The following is a 12,987-nucleotide window of genomic DNA, read 5'->3' as shown; positions in this document are numbered from 1 at the left end:
CTTTACCACCACATTCACACCCAAGTATCCAAAACTATTCACTTCCTCCAGTCTCCCTTAATACTCAATTCCAGTCTTCTGCCACTTTCTCCCCTTGTACATCTCATCACCTTACTTGTACCCACATTTATCTTCTACTTCCTTCTTCCACACACCCTCCCAAACTCTGTCACTAACTTCCTCACTCCCTCTGATCCTTCCACAAGCACAATGTCACCAGCAAACAACAACTGGCTTATCTCCCACTTTTCTCCATTTTCTTTAACCATCTCCAATCCCCAATCTACTACCCTTGCATTTACCTCTAGCACCACCCCATTCATGTATAAATTGAATAGCCAAGGTGACATAGCACATCCCTGATGAAGTCCCACCTTTACCTCAAACCACTCACTCTCTCCATTTCTGATTCTAACGCCAGCTCTACTACACTCATAAAAACTCGTGACTGCTCTTAAGTGATTTCCTCCCGTCACATATATCTGCAATACCTCCCACAGTGCCTTCCTGTCTACTCATAAGCCTTTTCCAAATCCATACATACATACATACATACATATATATATATATATATATATATATATATATATATATATATATATATATATATATATATATATATATATATATATATACCAAAGTTTTTTCCTCCTTACCAGGGAGGTAGCCAAAAAATAAAGGCATAAAAACCACTTCCACCCATTCCATCCCTAACATACTCCACTCCCCTCCACCCTCTTTCCTCCCTCTTATTCTGGCACCTCCTGTATGATGGGTCATCCCTGCATCTCGCTCAATGCCCTGGGTCAGAAGCAGTGTCGTGAGACACAGCACATCCACAACGAGGTCGCTTCATTAAATCAGTGACCCCCCCCTCCATCCCCTCATCCAGAAAAGATGGGGAGAAATTCCTTCAGCCTATGTCAGTTCATTTCTCACACATACTCTGTCATCCCCCATCCTCCAACCACTCCACCTCATCCATCACAGCATCATCCATACACAACCATTCTCCATTCACCCCTATCTTCTGTCCTCTCCTATCCTTCCTCAACCAACATTCCCGTCTTTCCCAATGCCCCTTTTACCTCATCCATCCATCTCATCCTAGGTTGCCCCCTCATGTTCACTCTATTCCACTTCTGCCTTCCACACCTCTTATACTAGTCTTTTTTCACTCATTCTTTCCATGTGTCCAAACCATCCCAATACTCATTCATCAACCCTATCTCCCATCTCCCTTTCCACCCCCATTCTCCTTCTCACCTCCTCATTTCTCACTCTATCCAGCCTAGTAACCCCTATCATACTTCTCAGGCACCTCATCTCAAACACATTCAAACTCCTTCTCTCTTCCTCTCTTATGTTCCATGTTTCTGCCCCATTCAGTGCTGCAGGACAATCATTCCTTCATACAATCTCCTCTTAGCATCCATTCCCAATTTTCTATTTCTCATTACACTTTTTAATCCCCCAAGGCATTTATTTGCTTCTCTCAATCTACATTCTACCTCCATCTCCACTCCTCCCTTTCTTGCCACATTCACACCCAAGTATCTAAAACTATCCACTTCCTCCAGTTTCTCTCCCTTAATGTTCACTTCCAGTCTGCTGCCACTTTCTACCCTTGTACATCTCATCACCTTACTTTTACCCACATTTATCTTCAACTTCTTTTGCACACCCTCCCAAACTCTGTCACCAACTTCCTCAATCCCTCCTCTGATCCTGCTACAAGCACAATGTCGTCAGCAAACAACAACTGGCTTATCTCTCACTTTTTTCTATTTTCTTTAACCATCTCCAATCCCTGACCCACTACCCTTGCATTTACCTCTTGCACCACCCCATCCATGTAAAAATTGAACAGCTGGGGCAACATAACACATCCCTGATGAAGTCCCATCTTTACATCAAGCCATTCACCTCTCCATTTCTAATCCTAGCACATGCTCTACTACTCTCATAAAAACTTTTGACTGCTCTTGACAGCTTTCCTTCTATCCCATATATCCGGAATATCTCCTACAGATCCTTCCTGTCTACCCTGTCATAAACCTTTTCTGGATCTATAAAAGCCCAAAAAACATACTTACCTCTTCCTATAGCTTTCTCATATATCTGCCTTTCCACAAAAATCTGATCTCCGCAACCCCTACCTGTCCTAAACTTACACTGTTCCTCTCCAATTACTCCCTCTGTTCCTCTCCTAATCCTCTCAATCAAGACCCTCGCACAAGCCAATCAAGACCCTCGCATAAGCCTTCCCAATTACACACAAGCTGATCCCTCTGAAACTACTACTCACACTTGTCCCCTTTTCACTTGTAAATTGGAACTATACAGACACTCCTCCAGTCCTTGGGCACTCTACCCTCTCCTAAACAAATATTAACCTCACCAGCCATTCCACCATAACTGTACCTCCTTTTTTCAGACATTCTGCATGACATCCATCCAATCCAGGTGCCTTACCTGCTCTCATCATCTTAACAACTGGCCTCACTTCATTTTTCCTTATTTCTCCTCCATTTTCTTCACTCATCACAGTCGTTTTCTAAGCACTTCCCACTGCAACTACCTTTCCCTCTCTATCCTCCTTCACATTTAACAACTCCCTACAATTAGGTAAATATAACTAGGTAAACTAGATAAATACACACTTGGAATGGCTTAGAAAGAGGCATAGCCCAAACTAGACCAATACATGAATTCAAATCTATGATTATTGTAAATCAAGAACACATGCACACACTTATATACTAAAAGGCTCTTTCCCACTTATAAGGGAGGTGGCCAGTCAAGACATGCACCTACAGTTCACCTATTCCACAGCTATTTTTTTGCCCTTTTTATCATAGCTTTTACTTTATACATACTTTTATATACACTTTAAACTATACCTTCAGATCCTGATAGAAGGTAAACGTGTTACCAATGACCCTGGCATCATGGCTATAGATGACCTGGGTATTGAGTTTGGTCCATGTTCGAAACCTGGCTCCTGCAACTTTGAGGATGGCTTCTGTGACTGGTACAATGTGGAGAGCAGTCCCAAGTTTTCTTGGACTTGGACTGTGGCAGAGGAAGCAAACAATGGGCTCCTCACTGATCATACCACCAACACTGGCCTAGGTGAGTTCAAAAGAATTGTGAGTTTGGTAGAAAATTATAAAGAAAGAATAAAATAAAAAGCTAAATGATATGAAAGAAAAAATAATGAATGTGCATTTTTTTTTATCCTACCTCAATGTAAATCATAGGCTCTACCAGTTTATTTTTCCATTATATTCCTGCGATAACTGTAATGAGATCAAGGAGCTGTGCGTTCAGATTGGGGAGCCAAGGTGATGGAAAGGGAATGAAACCTTCAAAAGCACATAACCATTGGAAAAGAACCATTCACCAGCCCACCATCCAGAGCAGCTTGCAAACCCTCACCTCTCCCCAGTGGTGTGGCCAGGAAAAGCTGGTACCTGGTCTTCAAAATAAACCCAATTGATACTCACTCATTTAAAACACTTCATCCTTCCTCCATCCTACTCTCTTAATTTCTTCTGTTAAAAAAAGTTCCTCAGTGCCCACTTTACTTCTTGCTATACAAGTTGGAGACATCAAAACAAACCTAGGTATTGGTGCATATCCTAAATGCACAATACTCATTACATGCGATACCAATCAGTATACCTCTTTCTTGAGTGACTATGGGCCATTCTAATGGTTGTTGGCAGTTACAGCCATAGGTCCCCTTCAAGAGAAATCTGGGCAACGGATAGATACCCTTTTATTTTAAAGCCAGTGACATTACATTATCAAAATTTTCGTCATTAAGACTTCCCCTTTACCTCTGTTCTCCTTCTGCAGGTCATTATGTGTCATTTGATCCTTCAAACTGCGTACCAGGTAAAGGGTGCTCTGCGTCTCTCATGAGTGGAGATATACATCCAATCCAAAAGGACTATTGCATGCAGTTCTATGCAAACTTCTTTCACAGCAGTGGTGAGAAAAAAACTATTCATTGACTTTTGATTGAAACATGATTTCCACAACTATTTGTAAGTTTACTGGTATTAGGGTATGGGTGAATGGATGGATGGATGGGGTAAAAGGGGATTTGTATGCATGAAGAATGTTTGTGGAGCAACCACTCACAGAAAAAAATGACAGCATATTACTCAAGTATCTACAATCTATTACCTGCACTACAGAACACATTTCAACAAAAACATTTATATTCAGATAACAAAACAAGCACTTCAATACTGACCACCAAACTCCCTAGACCATTAAACTCCTGCAGAAAATAGGTGAATGGTCATACATGTAAATCTAAAAGCATATCTGAAACCATTCAATTCCATAAATGAAATTATGACATGATGTGTGAGCTATAAAGTACACTAAGAATTTAAGAGAAGTGAATAATAAAGAGTGTTTTATTCTTATTACTATTAAGAAAATCCTTTTTACAGAATATCTGATGCTGATGGTAGAATTGGTTGACTTAGAATCATTACAATACACTACTTTAAAAACATACAGCCATGAAATGCCAAGAAGGTGGGAGCACATGGAAGTCATTATTACTAGCGTTGAGTACCTCTTTGCTCTTCGGTTCCATGCTGTTGCTAATCCTGACCTGGTCCAGCCAGATGGTAAGTATTATTTCTATTTTCTTTCTGTATTTATATATAAGATAGTCCTAAGGTTCACAGCAAAAATCTAAAATTGAACAAGTGACCCATATAGCTAAGTTAGAAAAATGTCCTTTGAAAGGGATTTTAAGTTTTCCTAGGAATAGAAAAAGGAATAATCCTGCAGACTAATTTTTGTTTATACAGATCTATGTAAGCTTTGCTGCATATATATGTATATATATATACATAGATGCATACGTGAACAAAAAAAAGTTGTAAAAATATATAAAATTAATTGGATGAAGATATTAACTCTTGTGCTTTATGTAGGTTACATTGCTCTTGATGACATCACCTTAAGCCCTGGACTCTGCAATCCCTCATCCACTCTGGGGCCTTCCACTACGCCCACTCCTAGTAAGGAGCTCTCTTGCAACTTTGAGGACAGCCTTTGTAGCTGGTCACAAGACGAGACTGACAAATATGATTGGATTTATGCTGCTGGTTCATCTCTGGACAGTACCCTTGGACCAGTCACAGATCACACCCTCGAACTCTCGGCAGGTATGTAGAATGTGCAAATGCATACATACATACATATACCAAGCCTTTTTCCCCCTTACAAGGGAGGTAGCCAAAAAGGAAAAGGCATAAAATCATTCCCACCCATTCCATCCCTGAAAACAACTCCACACCCCTCCACCTTCCCTCTTATCTTAGCACCTCCTGGATGACGGGTCATCCCTGCACCTTGACCACTGCCCTGGGTCAGAAGCAGTGTCACAAGACACAGCACATCCACAGCAAGGCCACTTCATTAAATCGGCGACCCCCCCTCTCCGTCCCCCCATACATAAAAGAAGACAGGGAGAAATTCCTTCGGGCTGCGTCAAATTTGGTCCACACATACTACCTCACCCCCAATCCCCCCTGCCCATTCCACCTCATGCAATCACAACATCATCCATATACAACCATTCTCCATTCACCCCTGTCTTCTGTCCTCTCCCATCCTTCCTCAACAGACATTCCCCTCTTCCCCAAAGCCCCCTTCACCCCATCCATCCAACTTCTCCTAGGACGTCCCCTCATGTTCACTCCCTCCACGTCTGCCTTCCATACCTCTTTTACTAGTCTTTCTTCACTCATTCTTTCCATGTGTCCAAACCATCCTAATACTCTTTCATCAACCCTATCTCCCAATTCCCTTTCCACCCATTTTCTCCTCACTTCCTCATTTCTCACTCTATCTAGCCTAGTAACCCCCATCATACTTCTCAGACACCTCATCTCAAACACATCAAAACTCCTTCTCTCTTCCTCTCTTATGTTCCATGTTTCAGCCCCATACAGTACTGTTGGCACAATCACTCCTTCATACAGTCTCCTCTTAGCATCCATTTCCAAATGTGTATCCCTCATTACACTCTTTAATCCACCAAGGCATTTACTTGCTTCTCTCAATCTACATTCTACCTCCACCTCCACTCCACCTTTTCCTGCCACATTTGCACCCAAGTATTTAAAACTATCCACTTCCTCCAGTCGCTCTCCCTTAATGCAAAAACTCAAAATGTATATGTAATACATGATTAAAAATTACCCCCTTCCCAAGCTCCACTCTGCCCTTCCATTACTAAATTTTCAATTCTAAAGGAACAGAAGTGGTTAAAATACATATACTAAGGGTTTTTTTCCCACTTATAAGAGAAATACGCCAAGAAATCACAAAACATACATGATAAACTATTTTTGCAGAAACCACCAGGAAATTAAAATAAAAGGATACCAAAAGTTTTTGTCTATTTAAGACATTCATTATCCGTTTTTTTTTTTTTTTTTTTTTTCAATTTCCTGGTGGTCTCTTAAAAAAAAAAAAAAAAAAAAACACAAGGGAGGTAGTGTAATTCAAAAGGCATAATTCCACTTCCACCTATTTTTATCCCCATTCACCACCCTTCCTTCCCTTCCTCTCATTTTGGTTTATATGTTTGTTATGAATAATATGTCACCTGAGAAACATATAAATAAGATTTTTAAACAATCAAAGTTGCATTTACATACCTGGATGAAGAAATGGTGAAGAAAATCCTAATCACCCTGATAAGACCAAGATTGGAATATGCAGCAACGATATGGTCACCAAGTACAAAAAAATGTATAAAAAAACTTGAAAGAATACAAAGAGCAATTACAAAACTGGCACCTACACTCTCAAAACTATCATATGAAGAGAGACTACAAAAACTTGAACTACAGACACTAGAGAAAAGAAGAGAGAGAGGAGATTTGATAACTATTTACAGAATCATGAAAGGCATGGAAATTACTGATAGAGAGAAGCTGATAAAATGGGATGACAGAAATACAAGAGGACACGGAAAGAAAAGAAAAAAAGACAGCTATAGAAGAGATTTGAAAAAGAACAGCTTTCCTCACAGAGTAATAGACAGTTGGAACAAGTTAGATGAGAAAGTGGTGTGTGCAAAAACAATACATGAATTTAAAAATAGTTTAGATAAAATGAGATATGAAGACGGGACCCCACGAGCATAGCTCCCCTTCCCGTAAAATACAACTAGGTAAATACAACTAGGTAAATACATACATACATACATATACCAAGGCTTTTTCCCCCTTACAAGGGAGGTAGCCAAAAAGGAAAAGGCATAAAATCATTCCAACCCATTCCATCCATTTTGGTTTATACACACATACATATACCAAAGGCTGTTTCCCCCTTGCCCGGGGGGTAGCCAAAAAAAAGAAAAAGGCATAGAAATCACTCCCACCCATTTCATTTCCTATATTCCCCTCCACCCTTCTCCCTCCCTCCTATCCTGGCACCTCCTGGATGATGGGTCATCCCTGCATCCTGTCCACTGCCCTGGGTCAGAAGCAGTGTCGCAAGACACAGCACATCCACAGCAAGGCTGCTTCATAAATTCAGCGACCCCCCTCTCCGTCCCCTCATGCAGAAAATGAGAAGACTGAGAGAAATCCCTTTGGGCTGCGTCAAATTTTTCCTCATACATACTTTGTCACCCCCCATCCCCCACCCACTACCCCTCATGCATCACAGCCTCATCTATACACAACCCTTCTCCATTCACCCCTATCTTCTGTCCTCTCCCCCGTCCTTCCTCTACAGACATTCCTCTCTTTTGTAAAGCCCCTTTCACCCCATCCAACTATTTCATCCTAGGACACCCCTCATGTTCACTCCTTCCACCTCTGCCTTCCACACTTCTTTTACTAATCTTTCTTCACTCATTCTTTCCATGTGTTCAAACCATCCTAATACTCTTTCATCAACCCTCTCTCCTAGCTCCCGTTCCACCCCTGTTCTCCTCCTTACCTCCTCATTTCTCACTCTATCTAGCCTAGTAACCCCTATCATACTTCTCAGACATTTCATCTCAAACACATTCAAACTCCTTCTCTCTTCCTCTCTCATGTTCCATGTTTCTGCCCTGTACATAGCTGTTGTTTTGGTCTATACTACACATGCTACACATTATTTTGGTTCATACATACATACATATACCAAGGCTTTTTCCCCTTACAAGGGAGGTCAGTGGCGGCACCAGGGGGGGACTTGGGGGGGCTTTAGCCCCCCCCAAAAAAGGCCAGCCCCCCATTAGCCCCCCAACTGAAATGAGCAAATTGAAAATTTAAAACACTCATTGAAATAATTTTATTAAGTGGAATTTTTAATTGCCAGGGCTAAAGATTTGTCAGCCATCAGTGCTAGCCCTACCATTAACCCCCTCCCCTTCTGAAATGAGGATAATATATGTGTATTATCATATTACTATTAGCCCCCCCAAAAATTTGCTCAGCCCCCCCTTAGCCTCCCCAACTAAAAATTCCTGGCGCCGCCGCTGAGGGAGGTAGCCAAAAAGGAAAAGGAATAAAATCATTCTCACCCATTCCATCCCTAAATACACTCCACACCCCTCCACCCTCCCCCTTATCTTAGCACCTCCTGGATGACGGGTCATCCCTGCACCTTGTCCACTGCCCTAGGTCAGAAGCAGTGTCGCAAGATAGAGCACATCCACAGCAAGGCCGCTTTATTAAATCGGCGACCCCCCCTCTCTGTCCCCCCATGCATAAAAGGAGAAGATGGGGAGAAATCCCTGCGGGCTGCAAAGGGATTTCTCCCCATCTTCTCCTTTTATGCATTTTGGTTTATACTACACATAAATCATGTTCAGATAATGGAGGTTTTTTATAGTAGCACTTCAGAAATGGGAGGGATTGTTGTGTTTGTATAATAGAGGTCATAGGATGGACTTATACTTGTATTGATGAATTTACAGGGTCTTTTGCCTAATAGTTGCAGTTACTCTTTTTGCTAGTCTTTCTTCAATTATTTTTTCCATATGCCCAAACCATCCCAGTATTCTTTGATCAACCATATTTACTGGCTCTCTTTTCACCCATGCTTTCTGCCTCACCTCCTTATTTTTTATTCCATCCATCCTTATAACCCCCACCCTACTTATTGAACACTTAGTTTGAAATGTACTTTATTGTGTTCAGGACACCATCCAGCTTTAAAACAATACCAACATAGAGTAAGCCTGGTCACAGAAGGAAATTGCCCCAGCTGTAATCACCACACAGAAGACAGTGAATACCTCATCCTACATTGCTCCATTCTAATCTTATGTAGACAACACATTATCTCTTCTTTCAGTGTTTTAATGGGGCAGTGGTAGTAACTGATGCTAAAAATCATACTAATGCAACACTGCCTATGAGTTTTCTAATAAGAGATATGTTTTCATCATTCTATGAAGAAGGAACTTTTTGTTTTTCAGTTCTATTTTTTTATATTATCATATTATGTATAGAAATATTATGCCATTTACATGTCGTTCTGCTTTGTTTTACAGGCCATTTCCTCTATGTAGGTAGTGGGATCAACCCCAACTTTAAAGGGACAGCACGCCTCTTGTCAAAGTCCTTTGTGGTTGAGGATGAGGGCAACTGCTTTTCTTATTATTATTACATGCATGGACCATCCTGCCCCACTCTCAGACTTTATGTTACTAAAGGTAAGAGTCACAGTATGTCTCAAGTATTTCATAGTACCAGGTCTGCTGTGTAAAAAAAACAAGCCCTTCATTGTGCTTCTCTACCAAAGGGATTTCTCTGTAATACTGTAGTCTACACACAGATTAGGTCACTAGATAAAACTAATGAAACTGTATTGAGATAATTTGGTTGAGAATTTCAGTGTAAATCAAAGATGGAAAAAGGTGTAGTATGAGAAGACATTCTCTGTGTGATGGCATGAGTTGCAGTCTAAATGAAAATAAAAGTTTTAAGTAATGCATCAAATCATACAATGAAGTTTTCTGAATATGCTTGGCCTTTTCTGACTGTATCTAGGTTCTATCCCACTTTATAATTAAGGAAGTCTATTGCTGATATAAGTGAGCCTTGTATTTACTTAGTCTTATTTACCTAGTATTATACGGGAAGGGAGCTATGCTCATAGTGACTCGTCTTTTTATCTTTCAGCATCAAGTTTATTCTTAAATTCTTGTATAGTATTTGAACATACTGTTGCCTCATCCAATTTATTCCAGATATGCACCACTCTATGCGGAAAACTATTCTTTTTCAGATCTCTTTCATCACTATCCTCTTTGAGTTTCTTTTCATGTCCTCTTGTTTTTCTTTTATCACACTTTCATAAATCATCTCTGTCAAGGACTTCCATCCCTTTCATAATTCTTTAAAGAATGCCCAAGCAACCAAAGGCTTTTTTCCCCTTACACAGAAGTTAACCAAAAGAGAAAGGCATAAAAACCACTCCCACCCATTCCATCCCCTACATACTCCACTTCCCTCTATCCTCTTCCCTCCCTCTTATCTTAGCACCTCCTGGATGACGGGTCATCCCTGCATCTTGTCCACTGCCCTGGGTCAGAAGCAGTGTCGCAAGACACATCACATCCACTGTAAGGCTGCTTCGTTATATCGACGACCCCCCCCCTCTCCGTCCCCTCATGCAGAAAAGGAGAATATGGGGAGAAATCCCTTCAGGCAACCGGTACCATTGTTTTAAATAAAGAGGGAGAGAAATTAGGCTTAGTCCAGAAATTAAGTCACTTCTATAGGTATGTTCATCCTGATGGTGGTGAATGTGTTGATAAGCTTTAGAATTGGACCACTATGTTCAGTTACTCATTATTGGTCCTCCAATGATATTATCCAGTTGAGGGGCAGTCCCAAAATTGACCAGAGGATATTGAAAGATATTAGAATATAAAGAGATTAGAAATGTATGTATATCAACCCAGCTTGATTGCATATTATACCAGTCTTTTAATCAGTGTCAAATGATTTAGGTATGGTATCTTGGCTTGATAATAATACATACATACATATATCCAGTGCTTTTTCCCCTGTACAAGGAAGATAGCCAAAGTCAAAGGCATGATTCTACTCCCACCCATTTCATCCTCACCCATTCTACTCCCATCCACCACCCCTCCCTCCCTCTCATCTTGGCTCCACATGGATGATGGGTCATCCCTGCATCTCGCCCACCACCCTGCATCAGAAGCAATGCAGCAAGACACAGTACACCCACAGCAAGGCTGCTTCATTTGATCAGTGACCCCCCCCCCTCTTTGTCCCCTCATGCAGAAACAGTGAAGACAGGGAGAAACCCTTTTTGGCTGTGTCAAAATATCATTCACACATAACCACTTCCTAATCCCCACCCACTTCTTTCCATTCATCACAGTATAATTGATACAGAGCCATTCTCCACTCACCTCTATCTTCTGTCTTTCTCCCTTCCTTCCTCAACAGACATTCCCCTCTTGCTCAATGCTCCTTTCACCCCATCCATCCATCTCATCCTCTGTGGCCCCCCTCATGTTCGCTCTATCCACCTCTGACTTCCACACTTCTTATACTAATCTTTCTTCACTCATTCTTTTCATGTGTCCAAACCATCCTAATACTCTTTCATCAACCCTATCTGCCATCTCTTTTTTCACCCCTAATCTCCTCCTCACCTCCTTGTTTCTCACTCTATCCAACCCTATAACCCCTACCATACTTCTCAGACATTTCATCTTCCTAAATATCTCCCTGGAAAAAAGAAAATAGATTGTTGTCTCTGCTATATTAAAATCGGATTGTTTCTATGTTACTTGCTTATAGTAGTAGTAGGAAAATAAAGGGAGCAGTTACCAATTGTCAGCTTGATGTGAGACTGAGTGTCAGTGACTCAGGGCTGTACCTGCAGATGGAGGCGAGAGAGTTGATGTGTTTTGAAGATGTGTGGCAGAGATTACTGTCTCTAATATGGATCTTTGAAGACCACACTCACAGATACCTGTCATTGATACAGTTTCGTGGCCTAAGGGGCTAAAGTTCTTATAATTAGCCTTAGTATTCTTGTTTTATACTATGTAGATTTTATTCTGGTTGCCACAAGATGATTTTACTGAATTGGAAAGTATCCTTTGACTGAGACTCAAATAAGTAATGGATCCCTTTCTTCTCAGAGGGATCTCCACTTAACACTCCAGCTTGGATCCACCGTCGCGATGCAGGTGAACTTTGGCATCGTGCAGACTACTACATAGCCAAACCTGAGGACAACTCAAAATATGTAATCACTTTTGAGGCTGTCCTTGATTATACTCATGGCCATACAGCACTTGATGACATTGTCCTCGTGAGTGGGACCTGCACAGAACGTGGTGAGTGAGAACATTTTGATATGAGATGTTGAGACTAGTAATGGAGTTTGGGAGAGTATGTGAGAGTAGAAAGCTGAAAGTGGGTGTGGAGAAAAGAGAAGGTGGTAGTGAGTTAGGTGTGAGTCTTGAAGAAAAGAGGCTGGAGAAAGTGAAAAGTTTTGAGTGTTGAGGGTCACATGTAGCAGGGAATGGAGTGCAGGTGGATTGTAGAATGAGGGATGTAAGTAGAGGTCTTAAGGGAATGAAAGGTTTCATGGGAAGTAGGTCCTGGGGTTGAACACAAGGAGAGGACTGTGTGAGAGGGTGGTTGTGTCCATGATACTGTATGGGGCAGAGAGTTAGAATTTGGAGTAGCCAGAAGAGAGCCTAGGTGTGATTGAAGTTAAGTGTTTAAGAGGTGTTGTGTGGGTTATGAGGATAAATGGAAAGGGAATTGAGGAGGTGGGGCTGAGGTTGGGGTTGCTAGGAGTGCTGGCATTTGGGGTTGGTCTATGGATGCTGGGATGGTTTGAGCATACAGAGGAAGTGAGTTAAGAGGGATGACCAGTGGAGGTAGTGTGGAGAGTAGGGGCAGACAGGGTGAGCATAAGGGTGGGTGGACCTAGAATTGG

General features: G+C 41.3%; 1 protein-coding gene across 1 annotated transcript in view; it reads left to right on the top strand.

The window, feature by feature from the left end:
• LOC143018552 (MAM and LDL-receptor class A domain-containing protein 2-like) overlaps positions 1-12,987 on the top strand; it is a 388,685-nt gene that overhangs the window by 268,061 nt on the left and 107,637 nt on the right. The window contains exons 123-128 of the mRNA XM_076174014.1: positions 2,910-3,135; positions 3,865-3,999; positions 4,473-4,655; positions 4,968-5,201; positions 9,542-9,703; positions 12,179-12,376. Of these exons, the coding sequence (XP_076030129.1) occupies positions 2,910-3,135; positions 3,865-3,999; positions 4,473-4,655; positions 4,968-5,201; positions 9,542-9,703; positions 12,179-12,376 (1,138 nt within the window). The remainder of the gene's footprint in view (positions 1-2,909; positions 3,136-3,864; positions 4,000-4,472; positions 4,656-4,967; positions 5,202-9,541; positions 9,704-12,178; positions 12,377-12,987) is intronic.

The sequence above is a fragment of the Oratosquilla oratoria genome, chromosome 35 (genome assembly GCF_046742065.1).
Source record: "Oratosquilla oratoria isolate Oo_2021 chromosome 35, ASM4674206v1, whole genome shotgun sequence".
NCBI lineage: Eukaryota > Metazoa > Arthropoda > Malacostraca > Stomatopoda > Squillidae > Oratosquilla > Oratosquilla oratoria.
Note: the sequence above shows the minus strand (reverse complement) of the source record. Positions and strands in the feature narration are given on the sequence as shown.